Source organism: Plectropomus leopardus, chromosome 19 (genome assembly GCF_026936395.1).
Source record: "Plectropomus leopardus strain MGB_pleo_1.0 chromosome 19, ASM2693639v1, whole genome shotgun sequence".
NCBI lineage: Eukaryota > Metazoa > Chordata > Actinopteri > Perciformes > Serranidae > Plectropomus > Plectropomus leopardus.
Genome location: NC_142194.1, coordinates 17,848,357 through 17,866,452, shown reverse-complemented (window position 1 = coordinate 17,866,452; position 18,096 = coordinate 17,848,357). Strand labels below are relative to the sequence as shown.

Sequence of the window (18,096 nt, the reverse complement as noted above, 5' to 3'; positions counted from 1 at the left end):
AAATGAAACCTTTTGTCAGTGTCCTGCTCTAGTGTTTAGAACAAACTGAGCGAGCAGTCAGTCAGGCCATGTTTGGCTTTATAGACAAGGGAGGGTTTGGGGGGTTACACAATACTGCTGGCTGCTCTCTCCAACACAAATGATTTATTGGCCAGAGAGAACTGGAATAAAAGACAGAGATGCGAGAGAGTGGCAGGATAAGAGAAAGTGAGGAGGTAAAAGGAAGGGAGAGTGAATCGGACTGAGTAATGGGAAAGTAAAAGTGGGGACTGTGCGAGCGAGAGTGGACACTGGTTTAGCCAAAGCCTCCTGGAGCCGGCCTTTCTCTGGATAATGAATGGCTGGAAATCATTAAAAGGAACAAGAAAATGAAGGACGGTACAAAGAGAAAGACGGTAAAAAAGACATCCTGTACTAAAAGAGCCTTTTAGGGACTTCTCACCATGGCGCAACAGTCGACCGCCATCAAGATTCGGCTCAAACCAACAAGAAAAAAAATCCCCATCAACTGGAATCCCACATCAATAGAAAACTGATATCTTACGAGAAAGCATTTGCTGTGAGCAATATAGTGCTATTTTACTCAAAGTGCTGATAGACCTAGTGCCCTGTGTTAAATGATCCTGTCCACAGGCTCATGCAACAGTGAACACCAGTATAATAATAGACCACAAGACTGTCTCCGCTTGCTTACAGCCTTTATTAGCTGAAGCTCAAACTTTCAGTTAAGTCTCATAACCACTGGTTATGTTGAGAAAGTTTTAACTTTGGATATGTTAAGAGAAGACAAAAGCCTACTTACTGATGTGGACTGACTTGCACCAATTTGTCTATGCATTTCCAGGTCAATACAGTGAACAATGAATTCAGTCCCATTTTCAGTGGGAGCACTTTCTGCTCATCCAATCAAAGACAGTCAGCTTAGCCTGTTTTTATTGTGCATAGTGGAGAACAATGCTTGTTTTATTGACTGTAATTTGAATTTAATAAGTGTAATTTGAAGCCATTATTTTTAGACTCATTAGGTCTTTTGGCTATGGAACACACACACAAACACAGACATGCAGACACACAGAAACACACACAAACACACAATCAATGTAGAAAGGGAGTGGGAGGGGTGGAGTCAGTTGGAAAACATGAAAATGTCTCCCTGTCCTTCACATTTGATCCTTGAGAGCTCAGGACATTAGAACAAGACAAAACCACAACTTGTTTCAAATCAGTAGGGATCTTGTTTCTGTGTTTACATACTAATAAAAGTAACTTTAAATAGTAGCTTTAAGTGACATTTATTAAAAATAAAGACAATGAAAGTGACCTAAGTGGTGCTGAGTAGAAAAGTGGCTCACATGCTGGCCAAACTCAAGAGTTTAGATATCAGACTTGGTCCAGGGCCAGACGGGGCTACTGTACTTCTGACATAAGGACTTGAAGTATTCAAACAGTGAACAAGTGGAGGAGGATAAGATTTTTATCTCAGCCACATCCGGAATGATGTAGTGTCTAAAGCCAAGGCAAAAAAACAAAGAGCACAGATAAGAAGACAGTGGAAAGTCAGACCCTAGGCCAACAGAGAGCTGGATTGGTCATTTAACAAGTAAAATACAACCTAGCCCATCTTCCATGAGTCCTTTCATTGTATTCAACTTAATCATACTCTCTTGGTAACGGTAAACTCATGGCCCACTGAAAGTTAAGCACTCAGTTGGAAAATGGACATGCACATTGGGTCACTTGGAGGACAGCAAGGCCCTTGATTCGCGATCAATGCGAGCTGCTCTGCTTAAGCTGGGATGTACGATCCCTCGAAGACTACCAAACAGCTTCTGTTCTGATTTTTCTGGCGGCTATAGTGAAGTCAGTTGCATGCCATGTCAGGTCGATCATCTCTCATCAGATCAAACTGAGTATAAGGTGCAGTCCTTGGCTTGCCTCTGGGGGTAATACAGAGGCTGAAAAACACTGCACTTGGTTTGAGTTGACAAGATATTGCCATGCTGCTTTAACATTGGGAAAGAATAATTAAAAATAGTCCTGTCTTAAGTAACGAGGCAACAGATGATAAGCCATCGTGTTTTCTGATGACACTGACATTACAGCGCCCTGATAAAAGTATCTATTTTAAACAGGAAAGCACTGGGTGTGGTGCTGTAGTTTTAAAGCCTGTGCTTCCATGAAATGACCTGTTCACACTGGATCTTGTGTGCATGAGGTGGCCGAGTGTATCATTGTACAGAGGATCAGCACAGAGAACTATCTAAAAAGCATCACAAATTGGGAATTATTGAGGTTCTGGTTTCAATCAGTTTATTTCCAATATGCACTGCTGTCCTAGTAAGTGCCAAATCCTTTAGTGGTACAGCACAACACCCAGTGTGTTCACAGTGTTGCTACCAATTCCAGTTTGCCTTGTGTTCACCAGATGGCACTGACAAATGAAGTTGCTAATTGCATTGGTTATGCAGTTCAGTAATGTTAGAAGACATTCACAGATTCAAACTTCCCATATTAAATCAAAACAAACAATGCCTTTTTTAAACCATATTAAGGAGGACAACAAGCTACAACTTACTTTTCATAAAAACTAGCTGTTCTCTAAGCTGGACAAATAACACTGCTTTCTATCTGCATTTGGCTGTGAGACAAGTGAGCAGGGACCATCTACTAAATGCAGTGGTTATACCACAGTATTTAATTTGGAAAAACCTGCTTAATCATAATTTTGGACAATTAGACAGTATAATGTCACCAAAATAGGATACCAAATAATGCCAATTAGAAAGTGTTAAGAAAATTGGTTACAACATTAGAGGAGGGGCCCTGTTCATTCCTATAGAAGTTGCTCAGTGGCACACGAAGCCAAAAAAGCTCAACTGCCACATATAAAATTACATGGATGATTAGCACTGCTTCCGCACTGTGTGGCCCATAAAGCAGGAGCACTAGAGACTTTCATTTTAAGGCTCTGCTAACTTGAAGGGTGCAGCTCTTCTACACTTTCCAAATTTCAAGACTTTGGTTTGTTTGAAACATTTACAAGAATATTCATTCAAAACAACTGTGTTTGTGGGTGGGAGAGCTTATGGGGATTTTTGTGTTTGTTGTTGTACTTTCGACTCCTGCTGGTTGGTTGTGACACCTGCACAGTGGTTACTACAACTGCAGGAGATGCATGTTGCGCCCTTGTTGCGGTCAGCCTCCACTGGCCAACAGCAGACACATCAGTAACAACATCAGCAGTGCATATAGAATTGGGAATTCCAAAATGGAGTAAAACCGTGACAAGAACCCGCAAATATTCCCAGTTTTTACAATGAAAAACAAAAACAAGGGAAAGTCCGGGCAACAGTTTTGGGATGTGAGGTTGAGTGGCAGTTACAGTGTTGTAGACCCCGATGATTACAAGCCGTATGAATGGCTGTTCCCATGGTTTTGTGGCTTTGTGCAATGGGAACAGTGACCCCACTGTAATCCATGGCTGTTTACATTCCAGCAGATCAGTTCCTACTGGAACCATGGGGAAGGAAGGGCAGGGGTTAAAGAAGACTCTCACGCACCATATCTCTCCAAAACCAACACACGCCTCACCCAGGATCCACACTTAGTAAACAACCCACAATGATCCAATATGGAGGGCTTTCACCATTTTATCAACACAAGCTGGGGCTGACATTTCTTCTGTTCCCTCTCCCCTCTAAATCATCTGCTTCTCTCCCCAATCTGCCTTTCAATCATAAATTATCCATTTCTCCATCTTGCACTGTAACACAAACTTGTGTACTCCAGGCAGTCTTTACCTCCCTCTCCACTTGGTTTCCCATGGCTTGCTGTGAGTGCAAGACTGGAGCTCCCCTATAAGTATCCCTAATTTGATGGGGTGGGGTGGTCAGAACTCCACTTATTCCCTGCATGGAGTGCCTGAAGGCAACAACGCAGCTGAGAGGCCCTGCCCACTCATCCATTCCCTTGAAAGCTCTCCTCATTCCCGAACCAACATAAGACAAAGGCTCCTTAAAAAATGGTTAAAAATAACCCTGAATTTCATGTTTCACAGGGCTGAGGAAGGGAGGGTTTCTGCACGTTTCAGCACGTCAAAAGGTCTTACAAGTCTGAGGACAAACACAGGCTGAGGTTGTATATGCTCATGTCCTGAAGATTCAGTAGAGATGCAACAGAATAGTGTGCCTCAAGTTAAAGAATGCACAAATGTGTGGGAAACGGAGCAAAAGTTTGTCAAAACTCTTTCAGCTCTTGGACTGTGCTATGGGGCAGGGGTCCACTATTTCAATTCCAGTCAACACAGGAAATTAATTGAGCTAAGATGAAATGAGAATGGCTTCAACAGCTGAAACGTCATGAGAACATCATGTTCTCCTTGAAATAACAAGGGATATGGCTGTGGTGCAGACAGTCAAATGCAGTCAATACAGTCTAAAGGCAAATGCAATTCAAGCGACTCTGAATGGACCTTTTGTGCAGCACAACTCAATAGGTAGCCTCATTTATCTGCAGGTATACTGTGCTCGTTCAGTCTGGACTTTAATACATTAACTGACAAGTATGAGAGCACAAAAAGCACCGTCTTTTCCAATGGCCTTCAAATAAAGTGGAGAAATATTGAACACAATGCAAGGTCAACAGTAATAAAAGAGCTTCGGTGAAACAAATGTGGCTCAGTGTGAGCTCAGAGACCTCAACAGATATTAAGACATTGCAAGAAAAATATTTCAGCCTAGATCATATGATGAGGGGTGTGTGTGTGTGTGTGTGTGTGTGTGTGTGTGTCAGTAAGAAAAGGTTACAATTAGGTCAACACAACGTCAACAGGAGCTAGATGTTGTGTGGGGTATTTAGGACCGCGCTGCAAAGCAGTTATTAGAGTGTGGGTGTTGATCATTTTAACTCGCACTGATGTCATTAAAGTGGCTTTGTGGAGCTGGAGGGTTCTTTACACCCACATACCTGCCCTCGCCATGAGGTGATAATGGATTCTTGTGTGTTTATGTATGCTTGTCACATCACTTAAACAACTTGAACAGGTAATTCACACAGTTGTGTTTGGCTGGCTTCTGATGGTGTTATTCATTTTTCTTTTCCATACCTCATAATGATCGTAAGACTTCTTTCTCTCAACAGAGTTAAAAACTCAAGAAGGCTAAAGCTGAGCCTCTCAAAACCTTCCAACACCTGTTCCTGACATGGCCTCCACAGTCGAGCACCCGCGGTCCCAGGTGCATTCGGTCACACACATACAGAAACGTGCAGCTCAGCACAAACTATGACTCTATCCAATTTAGCCTTGCACATTTGTTTCAGTGCTGTTTTTTTTCTTACTGCTACTGTAGAAAGGCTTGCTCACCATATGACTGAGCCTAGAGACAGCCTCAGCCCACACACTGGTGCTCTGCTTCCAGAGTTTTCTCTCCTGTATCAGTCGGGACAGAGACAGCCAGAGCTCTCCACAAAACAGAGAATAACTCTTTCCCATGTTACACATGCCATGGTCAACGGTTGCTGGACAAAGGGACAAAACATGTTGCCCTGGCAACGCTCCCCTGAAATAACTGCGTTGGGGTTGCTCTGGGGAAATCTAACTTGTGCATTCAGCAAATACTGGAGACTGTATTGACAGTGGAATTGAGTGCACTTACCTCATTTCCATGTTTGTGGCTAATAAAAAGTGGCTAATAAAATGTGCTAAACAATTCTCAACTCCCCTCTTTAAAGACCAATGCCAAAACCATCCATGAAAGCTGCGCTAACACATTAGCCTTGCATGGCAGCACATGTTCTATGCGGGCCAACATTTTCAGCTATTCACGCTCTCCATCCCTCTATTCAGAACACATTTTGTCTTCAACCCGCTCTTACTGGAGCTACATTTTCTTGTGTTTACCACTTGTCTCTTGCACACAACTGCTCTTCAAAGCCACAGCTGCTCTTAGCATAAAATGACGGCAGTGGTGCGTCGTGTTGGGTGTTCACTGTAGGTGGGCAACCCCAAAATCGATGGCCCCGAGAACTGTGATCTCTCCCAGGCCTCTGCTATCCCATTCCTTTCCCCCAGAGCCGTGCCACATCCTGCAGGTTGGGACCGCAGTCCATCTGGGTTTGGTTAGAGCCAAGACACAAGAGCCATAAAACTAGGCTGAGAGGAAAACAGAGGGGCACCTCCTCATCTACAGCCCAAACCAGTGCTCTCAGATGGGGGCTCTGATGTGGTCTGGAGCAACGTATACTGGCGAAAGCCGGCAATCTTTAGATTTGACCTGATGTCATTCACAATACAGCATTCAAAGTGATCTTAATGTTGGTCTCTTTCTTGTCTTTCTGTTGAATGTAGCAGTATGAAGCATTTTGACACTGAACAGTTTAACTGTATGTAACATGCATGCATATGCATAAAAAGGGCGAAACAACAGCTACTAGGGCTGTAACGATGTATCGCGAGACAATTAAAAATCGATAAAGAATATGTGAGATTCAAATTGGTGAAATGAAAAATGAACTGTGATACACTTTCTGAACTGCAGAGGGTGTAATTTACTTTCGACTTTGCTTGCTCGACATGTTACTACGCATTCAACGTCCTACGTCATGTCCGAGACAAGAGACAACTCACCAACGTAAATAAGACAGAGCGGCTCCGGGAAAGGCGATATTGAAATAGAAGATGTGCCCTCCAGTTTCAAATCGGAAGTGTGGTGGCATTTAACCTTCCTTAAGTCAGAAAGTAATAAAGACGAGAAGATAACAGAAAAGACAAAAACAGTATGCAAATATTGCCAGAGGGTGTTGAACTACACAAATAGTACAACTAACATGATGCAGCATGTGAGCCTGTGCAGAGCTCGGGTCAGCTTCACTTACACACATTACTCCTTAACGACAACTACACGGCCAAACCACACTGACAAGAGCATTTGCAACTCCATTGCATTGAATTGAAACGCATTCATTGCATAGTTTGTATTTTGCATTTATACCCTACCTCAGAAATAAAAAAAAATGATTTAATTTGATATAGAAAAGAAGAGAAAATGCAATAATTTGAAATAATTAATAGAATATTTTTCTGTCATATTTTTTCTGTAATCTCATTTTGTATTTAAAAAAAAAATCTTGAGGAAATCGTATCGTGAACCCAGTATCATGAAACTAAACTAACCAGCAAAAGTCAAACTGCTCTGGTGATATTAATTTATTGTAGCTTTATGTTGCTTGTTAATGTTAAGGTTTAAGCCCTGCGTGTATTTTACATCATTATCAATACTGTCTATAAAAGTGAAACGATTATGAAATCCTATAATGCCACTCACAGATTCTAACCATATGTTCACCATCAAACAGGCCAAATATTCATTTGACCTCTTTGTCCACAGAAAACCAGTGCCAGAAATCTACGCCAATTAGCAAAATTTGTGCAGCTGTTTATTCTTCACAAAACAATTATTCTAATGTGTCTGGTTTGACAATTGAGGATTTATATTTAGCATCACTTGATATTTCCAGCTCTAGACCCTTGCTAACCCCCTCTCCTTTTGATCCTACATTCAGAGCGGAGATGAAAAGATGAAGAGTGACATCCAGAGAGAACTATGAATGGAAGGAGGACATCCGCCCTTTTCCTTTGTCCCTTCCAGTAAACACATCATCCGTCCTCCTTCTGGTGTCATCATTCTCCACCAGTGTCTCACAAATACAATTTATTGGCTCCAGTTTGAAGAAGACATTGAGGACAGAACTGTATTTTTTGGCATGTTTAGTACAATAAAATCCTTGGCTGAAAAGAAAAAGAAACCTTGGATGCACTCTGCAAATAGCTTCCTTGCCGCTCAACATGTAACAGATTTCTATAGGGGAATGAAATGACCCTGAAGGGCACAGTCAACAAAAAAAAATCAACACAGCATCCTCACTCCTGCTGCTTCTATTACATAAACCCTCTCAGCATCCCTCTCCTCTGCCAGAGAATGCCACATACAGTATGAAAGGGTCAAAAGCAACAAAGCAAGTGCTGTTTCAACTACTTCTGCTTTCACCTCATTTCAAAGCACATCCACGTTTAGAAAAAAACTGTTGAGTACTGCTTTGGGTCGATCGATTTTCAGCATGCCCACATGCTGCAGTGCATTTAGAACCGACAGACTGCATAGTATTCAACCGAGTGACCTAAAAAAAACAAGAACTCAAAGAAAACACCGTCTACATGTTGATATATTATAATTATTGATAGATATTCAACTACTGTCACCGATGAAGATCACTGACGACCTCGTGGCATTGAGTGGTTTTTCCAGTTTTTCTTTCAGAACAGGAAGTTACCATGGGGCTCTTGCACAAGAAGTGTGTTAGCCACTAGAACAAACACACACAGCTCGGCACATGACTTTTAGTATCAACACCATATGGTGTCACTTCATTCCTTTTGACACTGCTGTGCTAGTTAGCTTGGTGTTTAACACATTCACAAAATACTCGGTTGGATGTTAGAAAGTACTGGTGTCAAGAGCGAGCTGACTGCCTGGTCGAATAGCAATGAGCTCTTTACATCCTGCAAGTATTCACCAAAATGCTGGTAACAGAATAACTACATTTCCACGTTAACTGTCAAACAACTTCCATGTTTAAAGCCTGTGAAAAAAATGTTTCCTGCAACATTCTCACGTGATTTAAAGGAGGATACTCACTTCCCTTTCATGGATAGATATTGTGCTGATCTTTACTAACAGCAGATGAACACAGAGGAAGAAAACCACGAGCTCAATCATGAGTTTAGTGGATGAAACTGTTAAAAAGAAACCTGAGAGCAAGAGAAGGGTAAGATGGACATATAGCATAACTATGTTGTTTCAATGTGCCAAATATGCCTCTGTAAATGGACAGTGTAAGATGCTGAATTTGTCACTCAAGCCGTCATGGCAATCACTTATTTGCCAGAATAGAGCTCGCTAAAAGCTAACATTTGATTTAACAGTCCATTTTTCAAAGATCAGCATTTATTAAAGAATTCATCACATTTAAAATGTTTAATCAAAGCAAACAAAACTGAGCAGTTGACAAGATGGAAATGTTCACTCACCATTTCGTCCAAAGCATAGCGAAGTAAGCCATGTTCATAAAGGATGAAAAACCTCCTCTGCCATTTCTGCATAAAAAAAGGATAAATATTCAAATTACATAGAGCTACATGATAGATATCATAACAATGCCAGTGATAAACAACTTGTAAAAATGTGCAAACACTTATCATGGTTTCAAAAAGCTGTTATTTATGATGCATTAGCCCAAAAATTTAACAAATACGCTGAACAGATATTTACTAATGAAGTCAATCTTTTTTATTGGATCTTGTAAATGTTCCAATTAAAATCTTGAATCTGACATACAATATTCACCTCAGGTAATAAAGACTGGTGCATGCAGAAACAAACATTTAATACACAAGGGCAAGCAAGCCTTTGGGAAACAGTTGCCATGCAGTGGCATCCCAGTTCTTGGCTCGCTTTCACAGCCCACCACTGGCAATCATTTTATCATCATGGTTTAGTTGAAAAATCAATCGTGTAGTATTTCAGATTGTTTTTCTTTATAAATGTATGAGGAAAGGCAATAAAATAGAATAGTGATTTAAAAACACCTGTTTTTAAGTCCAAGATGAATGCAGATATAATGACAACAACAGCTACGGAGGTTAACCCCCTCACAGCCGTACATTATACTTCTAACCATGTACAGATCTGTTACAGGATATACACAATAAAGGCACACAGCCTGGAGCTGATATCTTACAGTATCATGTCCATGTTTGCCCAAAACACATTAACTGCACTATGTTATTGGACTCCAGTCTGCTGAGGAAGATGACACCTATCATATTTCTGAAACTACGAGGTCCAATTTAACAAACAAGGGGATCATTTCATCTGGGATGAATGGTATTTTTGCCAATATTTGTGCAAATGATATGGTTACAGTTTCCATTGATCTGCTCGCTCATTGGCCTGATGAGCTTTCCACTTCCTCCCACTTATCTTAATGCACCGTTTTGTCTCAGTGTTAAATATCCTGGGCTCCTATTCCAACTGAGCTCAATCCATGAAATATTGAAAAGTGCTTTGTAGCCTAAAAGGCATCATAAGGTCTCAATAGGGGCACTGATATGCATCACAGGTGATGTGAAGGGGACACTGCAGTCAAATCCATTAGAAAGGCAATAGATATGCAGCTTATAGTGCTGCTGATTGACAAAACACAGCCACGGACCCACGACCTGTCAGACTAAAGTGGTCTTAAACCATGACTCATCCAACCTGTCAGCTCTTTTTTCTCTGTTATTTGTTTGTTGGTCAGTCAAAACCTGCTCACCTCAGCACTACCCGCCGCTGATTATACACCCCTGTCGAAAAGCTGATTGTAAGAATAGGCAAAACACATCAATGATTATGTCAAAGCAGCAGCAGTCTGTTGACAGTTAGCTGAGTTGAAGAATCCAGAGGTGCTTTTCCCAAAAACCCCATATGGAAGCCATCAGTGTGGCTGTGAGAACTGGGACTTTTCCCTTCTCCTCCCCCACATTCTCTCGACTCCTCTTTGGGATGCACCACCACCATATAATCTGGGAGCCGATAAAGGAAACGGCGCAACAGAGCAAGTCTCCCATTACATGATGCTGGGGAAGCAGGATTCATGAAATAAAGTCAATATTAGGGCTCATTATTGCCGGAGAAGGAGGTTTGTTCTGATAGAGGGCCAAGCCTCCCACAGGAAGCTGCTGAATTCATGAAACAGGAGCCACGATAACCAGACCTCCTGTTTGTCAGATGTCAAATGAGTGGCAGAATGGATAACAAATTTAAAGGAAGGATTAGGCAAGCCGATTTTAATATACTTCTTCCTGGAAGCTGTGCTAATGTACTAAATGTTATCTATCTCATATTCAGAGCGTTTTAACACAAAATCATCAATCTTGAAATGCAGTGGATGACAGTCTGATGACGATAAGACCCTGGGGGCAATGGTCAATATTTCGAGAGATCTGATGTAGCCAGAGGATAAACGGACCAAGACTTCCTCTTCAGTGTGCCGGTCATTTTGGCTCATCTCTATAAATAAATAAATGATTGCAGATAAATAAAAAAACACCTAATATGAATCTTCTTTACGAGATTGCATTTCGGCCAATGTCTTCCACCAGACAGTGTTTACCTCATGCTCAAATGTGATTGGTCAATTCTACTCGCACTACAACCGGAAACTATAACACTTCGAATACCAAAATAAGCACACACACATTCATTTATTTTCGGCAGCCCGGCACGCCTAAAACATCTGCTGCCATGTATTGATTTTATCTTTTTGGAGCTGGACCTCTCATCTATCAATCTGATCAGATCAGATCTGTATCTGAATGGAGCGACAGATCAATAATCCATCCCACGAGTCACAAACAGTTGCTGAGTAAAAAAGAACTCATGAGGAGCTCCACCTGCGCTGCGTTCACAGATCCACTAAAACCTCTTAATTTAGAGAGCGGAAACATGACAATACAAAAGGACACAAACGCATTTAAAAGAAAAACAATGAATAGTTTGCACCCATAATCAGACGTTAACCGATGGTTTCTTGGGTTCATCATTTCATTTCAGCCAATGTTTTCCTTCCCCTCCACAGGTCTACTTACCTGCTGTTCAAACATAGTGGTGAATACTACTTACTGAATACTAAAAATGTAAACCACAGCTTCTGCATAAATACACAGATATCTGTTTATAGATTACAAAGACATAAGAAACTCACCTATTCACTCCTGGCATGAGCAGAGACTACAGACAACGCTTTAAATAAAGTTCTTTCTCTAAAGAATATCACTTTCTTTTCATGAAGCTCCACCAAATGTTTATTAAAAAAGAAGTCAAAAAGAGTTGAAGAGACAAAACTACGCTACATTCTGAACATAATCAGTTCCAAGTTTCACAAATGAACCACTTACCCGTGATCTGTGTAACGGATTGTCAAAATTTGTTCCCTCTGGTGCCAGCAGCAACCATCCCCCATATATAGGTTTTGCCTGGTGAGGGGAAAACACAATTACAGTCTTGGCAACAAACACTAAAACAGGCACATTAACATATCGATTAACAGTTGTGCACATTTGAATTGACAGCAGAAATAACTGGAGGCTAGTCACTAGTTTAGGCTGCAAATTGTGTCCCAATATCAGACAACATAACACGGACACGCACGCATTTTAGTTCAACTCTGGGAAGGTGTGCATTAGTCACTAGCTGAGTTGACTGCGGGCTACATTCTCCAGCTGGCTGTATTCCAGCGCACCATGCTGCCCTGGAAGAAAAAAGGGAAAGGGTAACACACATGATTTTCTCTCTGATCCTCTAAGTGGGTGGACTGGTGGGTGGAGGGGGCAGCAAAGGCTGAAGTTAGCAAGAAAAACAGTGGATGAGAAACAGAAGAGAAGCAGCACAGAGCCTGGGAGCTTTCGTGGCTGCAGATTTGCAATTCAAACTTGCAATGAGAAATGCAAGTCGTCCTGGCAGTCTTTCTTAGATCGTTCTGGTACGTACTTGAATTGCAGCCATACTAGCAGTCAGCAATTGTTTGCTGAGCCAAAAAAGCCCTGCATAACCACTGCAGGGCTGTAAATACGGGAGCACAAATTTCACTTAATATGTTTACACTCAAATCTTACCTACACTTAAAGAGCTTAACAAATTAACTACCTTACGTAATCAAACTGCACTCCCAAGTCTGTGTAGCAACACACCACAAATCAAGTCAACAAGCTCTGACATTTACAGCCGCCTGGCACCTCTATGTCCCTCTGTCATTGATTTTGATTACAGTCATAACTTCATCCCATGTAAAGCCAAGCGTAATCCACCATAAAATCCTCTTTTGCTTTGATTATAGGAGGTACAGCATATTTCTCAGCTCAGTGATTTTGTAAACAAAGTGACATGAGAATTTTCAATCAGAGGTCCTGACTGTAACGTTGGACGGTCAAGAGTTTGTGCAGAGTTGCAATAGTAAAAACATCCACCTTTTGAGAGACAACCCTGAGAGGTGACACACAAGTATGGCACCTCAAGTTATTGATAATGTCACTGTGGTAAATAATAAAGGGGGAATCATACTAGTACAGCTTCCTTCTTTACTTAGAGAAACACTAAGACTGAGCACAGTTTAGCAAAATGTCCCATCTCGTCTCACATGACCCGACAGCAGCCCGGATGGCAAGTCCTCCCAAGAGACAGAGGAATAGACGAGATAAATCTAGGTCGTTTTTTACCCTTCAGTGGTTCAGTGGTTAAATGGAGCCATTTGAGTGTGTTTGCGTGTGTTCATTTAGCAGTGCTCCCCCTTAAAGTCTTATTACCCGACAGAATGACTGTACTGTACCAATAGCGTGGGGCGGCAAACGGAATGACAAAAGTTCTGGATGAAAACATGCACAGGATGATGTTTATAGGCCTTCGGGACCTTCTTAAAGAAGTATTTCACCAATATAAAGAAGGCCCTCGCATAAAACTAGGCCGTATATTTGCAGCAGAAAGATGCAAATACTTTTAAAATTGGTGGTAAATGACCAAAAAAAACAGAGAAACCTAAAAACTAAGAGTGCAACACGCCTCATTAGACACTCCCGCTAGTGGGTAACACACTGTGGAATGATTTGTGTGAAACAATAGTGGACAGCTGGATCCGGCATTAAATTTAAAAGGTAAGCTGAAATGTGTTTCTGAAAATGTTTGAGGCAAGAAATATGCAATTCAGATACAGAATTTTGGCTGATCAGTGCTGCTTAGTTTTGACGTTTGATCTCCATTTGTCTGGCTTCTATTTTCACTGTGCAGGAAGCAGTGTGGCGCCCACTTCCTGATCACAAATTCTCATCATTACAGCAAAACGGGGTGTTAGAATATGTTTCTTAAAACATTTTAGACAGGAAAAAGGCAGTGCAGTGACATAATCTTGATTTATATTCGATCTGGCTAGTTTTAGTTTTCAATCTGAGTTTGAGAGACAGAGAGAGAGGTGGGTGTGTCTCTTGATCAGCTGTATAGGCTACTCTTTGAGTAGGTGGTGGTGGCAGTGAGGTTGGCAGCAGTTGGCCGGGAATAAAAAATTGTAGAGTATTCTTGAGCGATTCGGTTTGTCAAGACTTAAATGTCCTATATTGTAAAAAGTCAGATATATATGTCTTTTTTAAAAATTAAGGCAAAATAAATCTGTCAATACTGTGAAAGTATCAAAACACTCATTCCACAGGGAAATGCACACTGCTCAAATTCAGAAACTGTGCCATTAATCAAGCCATCAGGATTTCTGTGATCTTGTGATGTCACAAGTATAATATGAAGACTGTCCGAAACATAACAAATCTAAATGTGTCCTTTTTTGTTTCTTGTTGGAATGTTTTGCAGAGTTTATGAATGACAGCTGATGGGAAGCAAATATGGACCCAAGCTGTTGCCTACCAATGTAATTCCTGTGAAACCCTCTATAAAGACATGAAAACAGAGCATTTCGGACAGAGGGTGAATACAGGTATATACAGACAGACAGTATGAGAAAACAATTTGTTTTTTACACTATAAAGCATGTAAACATGTTGTAGAAGAAACCCAAAATATGAGTCTGAACCTGAGTATGAGCATCATATGGGACCTTTAACATCCACATATCTTTCTCAGAATCATATAAATCACCTTTAATATGGTAATACACATACCCAGTCTACAGCTCTTTTAGGAGTGAACTTACCAACAGTGTGGCAATAACAAGACTAAGGCAAAATGCCAAATTTAAGTATTATAGCATGACACATTGTGGCATTTTAAAATACGATTTCTCAGAGATAACTGTGACCTAAATGACTCAACAAAAGCAGTTGATAGGAGGCTACTGTACTGGAAGACATGGAGCTGTGTGCAGGCCTATATATCTGCATGAATTGAGGTCAATAGGCGCCCTTGGGCTGGAAACTATTTATGTCAAATTAACCTAACCTATGCACTTCATGGTCTATTGACACATGACAAACAGTTTAAAATGTGCACATCAAACGGAGTAATAAAATCAGGCATTCCTTTATCATTCATAGCCTACATAGTTATACTGGCAATGAAATATGCAATGTTTAAAAAAAAAAAAAAAGCATCTGATTACCTGATTTAAGTCTTCATCGTTCAGCAGATGTGATTCTCTGGGCTTGAAGCAGTTCTGACATTTACTTTTGTTGAAAATGTTGGCTTGAAACTTCCGACAGGGATTGTCTTTGAGTGACATGGTTGACGGAATAGACGACACTTGAGATTTGAAATAAATCTAAAAATCCAACAAGTTCTTGTAGGCTGAATTCTCGCAGGAAAATGAGTTGGAGTCAACTTGCAGCTGGTGAAATACAATGAGTCAACTTTCTAAAACAAACCCATAAGAAGACAGAAGTCGTTAAATAGCGCGCGGTTCACCTGTCCTGTGTTACCTGAGGCGGTGAAGAACCTCTCGTTAAGTGATATCAATGATAGTCATGTTGTGCGAGGGGTCGCCTCCCGCAGCTAACCTGCTAACTTTTGTTTGTGGCTTACTACGAAGTTGTCAAATAAGTCTGCAGACAGGTGTGCGCGGTCTTTTTTTTTATCTTAAATACGTCCTCCGACGAGGTGTCGACGTTTCACAGGTGACACTCCGGGCCTCGAGCTCACTGCAAAGGTCCCGTCAGCCTCCATTGGTCGAAACGGCTCTACCGAGGGAGGGAGTCCACTTTGGCCCCTCTCTCTCTGTCTATCTAGCAAACAAGTGATACCGCATTCATCACCGTTAAATCTCTTTCACGCTTCTAACGCCTCTCCTCGAGTCCAAACAACGTTATCCAACTTTAAAACCGCCATCGACTCGGCTGTCACTCCGTCGGGTCCATCGCGTCGGTTCCGCTGGCACTGGTACGCAGTCTGCGGCTGATGTTTTCGTGAAAACCCCCGCTCGGGCCGCACAACCAGACTGTGAAGAAATGAGGAGGTGCTCAGGAGAGAGTGAGAAGTGAGCGACAGCAATCCAGACCAATCACAAACATTGACACGCCCATAAGATAGGCTGTGTCTTTAAGTGTCCAATAGAAAGCCTGGAAAATCTCCAATACTTTCACTCAAGCTAGGTGGGCTTTAAAGAGCCCATGATAACAAAAAACAACTTCTGTATAAACTGTGATGTTATTGCAGTGTTTTGGTTTTTTTATTTAACTAAAACTGAAAGTCCCGAAACATTAAACACATGCAACAAAAGCAAATATTTCCATCAATCAACATAACTTGTGGTCAAATGGATATAATAATTACAGAACTGACTACAAAATGCCAAATACAGCTACTAATATGAACCAGTTCAACATTAGTTTGTGCTACATGCATGTGCCTTGTGTTGAAACGTTACATAGGTATACTATGTGCCAAAAAAGGCAACAAGGAAATTGCATTATGAATTATTTCTCCAAAGATGATTTTGCTAGAGAAAAAAAAACACTGTTTCACTCTGCACATGCACTTTTTTGCACTCCTTTTTGAGATGCCCTGTAAAAAACTGTTTTTAAAAAAAGAGAGATCAATTAAATAAATTTTAAAAAAAGAATATAAGCGAAAAAGAAAGGACGTTTTGGTCATTCATTTTTTAGCATTATTTCACCATTCATTTGTTTCATAGACTATATATGAATATATAAATAATAAATATAATCTTTATATACAGTCTATGGTATGTGCTTTTGACCTCTTTGATCCATGCTTGCAACTAGCAGCACAGGAATTACATATTTTATAGATGGATGTGAAGTAACACATAAAATGCATTAAAAGTTTACAATTCTGCAAGTAAGTGGCACAGTTAATTTAACAGAGTTTGGATCCTTCTTTGAGATCTGCATTAACTATTTTGAAAAAGGGTGTGACCTGGAGCAACATCACATTTCTTATGCTGCTTTCAGTTGCGTTTCACAAAGTATTTATACCTTTGAACCCTGAGGAAATTGATGCATTTTCTTTCACAAACATGGGAAAACACTGACACTAACATTTTACTCTTGCAGATCGCACATAGAATTGATGAATTTAATAGACTTGAGTGATCATTAAATAACAGAAGAAAAGCATGCACATAATACACTTATGATTATTTAATTTGGTTACATTTTCCTATCTGTCTTGTTGTTTGGAGGCTATTTTTATACTGCTACTACTACTACTACTACTGCTACTACTACTGCATGTCATTGTGATAGTTGCAAGAAAAGAAAAAGAAACATACTGCTCAAATACAAGCTTACGCAAAACCTGGCAAATGTTCACTTTAAACATGGAAAGCAAAGCTAAAGTGATGCTTTGATTCCAGGCTCCAGAGCACCATCTGTTGGTCTTAAATTTCCAATGGCTGGGTCCAAGACTGACTCACGTTTAGAGACGGAAAACATGTTGTACAAATACGTCTGAGCCAAATCAAATAGGAATGTATGAGTGATAGATAGCAGGTGAAGTTAAGTCAGGGAATTTTGCAATTTTTTCCCTACCACATGGCTGGCTTTATGAGAGAAAATATCTGTTGCTTGACGTTGGAATGTGAGGAAAATGTCATGCTTTGCCGGGTACTGGTACACCACCTGACTTATCAAAACTTAGTAGTCACACTAGAAACTCAAATGACTACATTTATTCCATACCAATAGTCAGTTTATCTTATTACACTATTAAAATCATGGAAATTTGGCAGGATGTTGTTAAAATTTTTGGAAGAATATTACAACTACTGATGCAAGTGAGTGTGGAAACTGACATACTTTGGTTTGACTGGTTTGCTTGCATTCTTCCATAATCACGATAAACATAATTATTCTCTTAAACTGAGCCTTCTGTCTCTTGATTTTGAAAGGTAGATAGAAAAGTCGGGTAGTAATTAGAATTTCAACTACATCATCGTCAAGATGATATTTTGAGTAATGTATTCAACACTGATTCTGGCTGAAATCTGCATATTAAAGACATGCGTACTGCACAGATTGAGAACTTATCATGTCTGAAGAGTGTATTA

General features: G+C 40.5%; 1 protein-coding gene across 6 annotated transcripts in view; it reads right to left on the bottom strand.

Moving 5' to 3' along the window:
• Window positions 1-16,035, bottom strand: part of mpripa (myosin phosphatase Rho interacting protein a) — a 62,986-nt gene extending 46,951 nt beyond the window's left edge. For 4 of the 6 annotated variants that reach the window (XR_015774905.1, XM_042507979.2, XM_088069588.1 and 1 more), the window contains exons 1-3: window positions 15,193-16,035; window positions 11,996-12,073; window positions 9,086-9,151 (exon numbers count right to left, since the gene is read on the bottom strand). Coding sequence is in view for 5 of the 6 variants with exons in the window: in XM_042507979.2 (XP_042363913.1) it covers window positions 9,086-9,151; window positions 11,996-12,073; window positions 15,193-15,312 (264 nt within the window). In the remaining variant the exon portion in view is untranslated. The remainder of the gene's footprint in view (window positions 1-9,085; window positions 9,152-11,995; window positions 12,074-15,192) is intronic. The other 2 variants (XM_088069589.1, XM_042507982.2) reach the window with 1 other exon arrangement.
• Window positions 16,036-18,096: the final 2,061 nt, after the last annotated feature.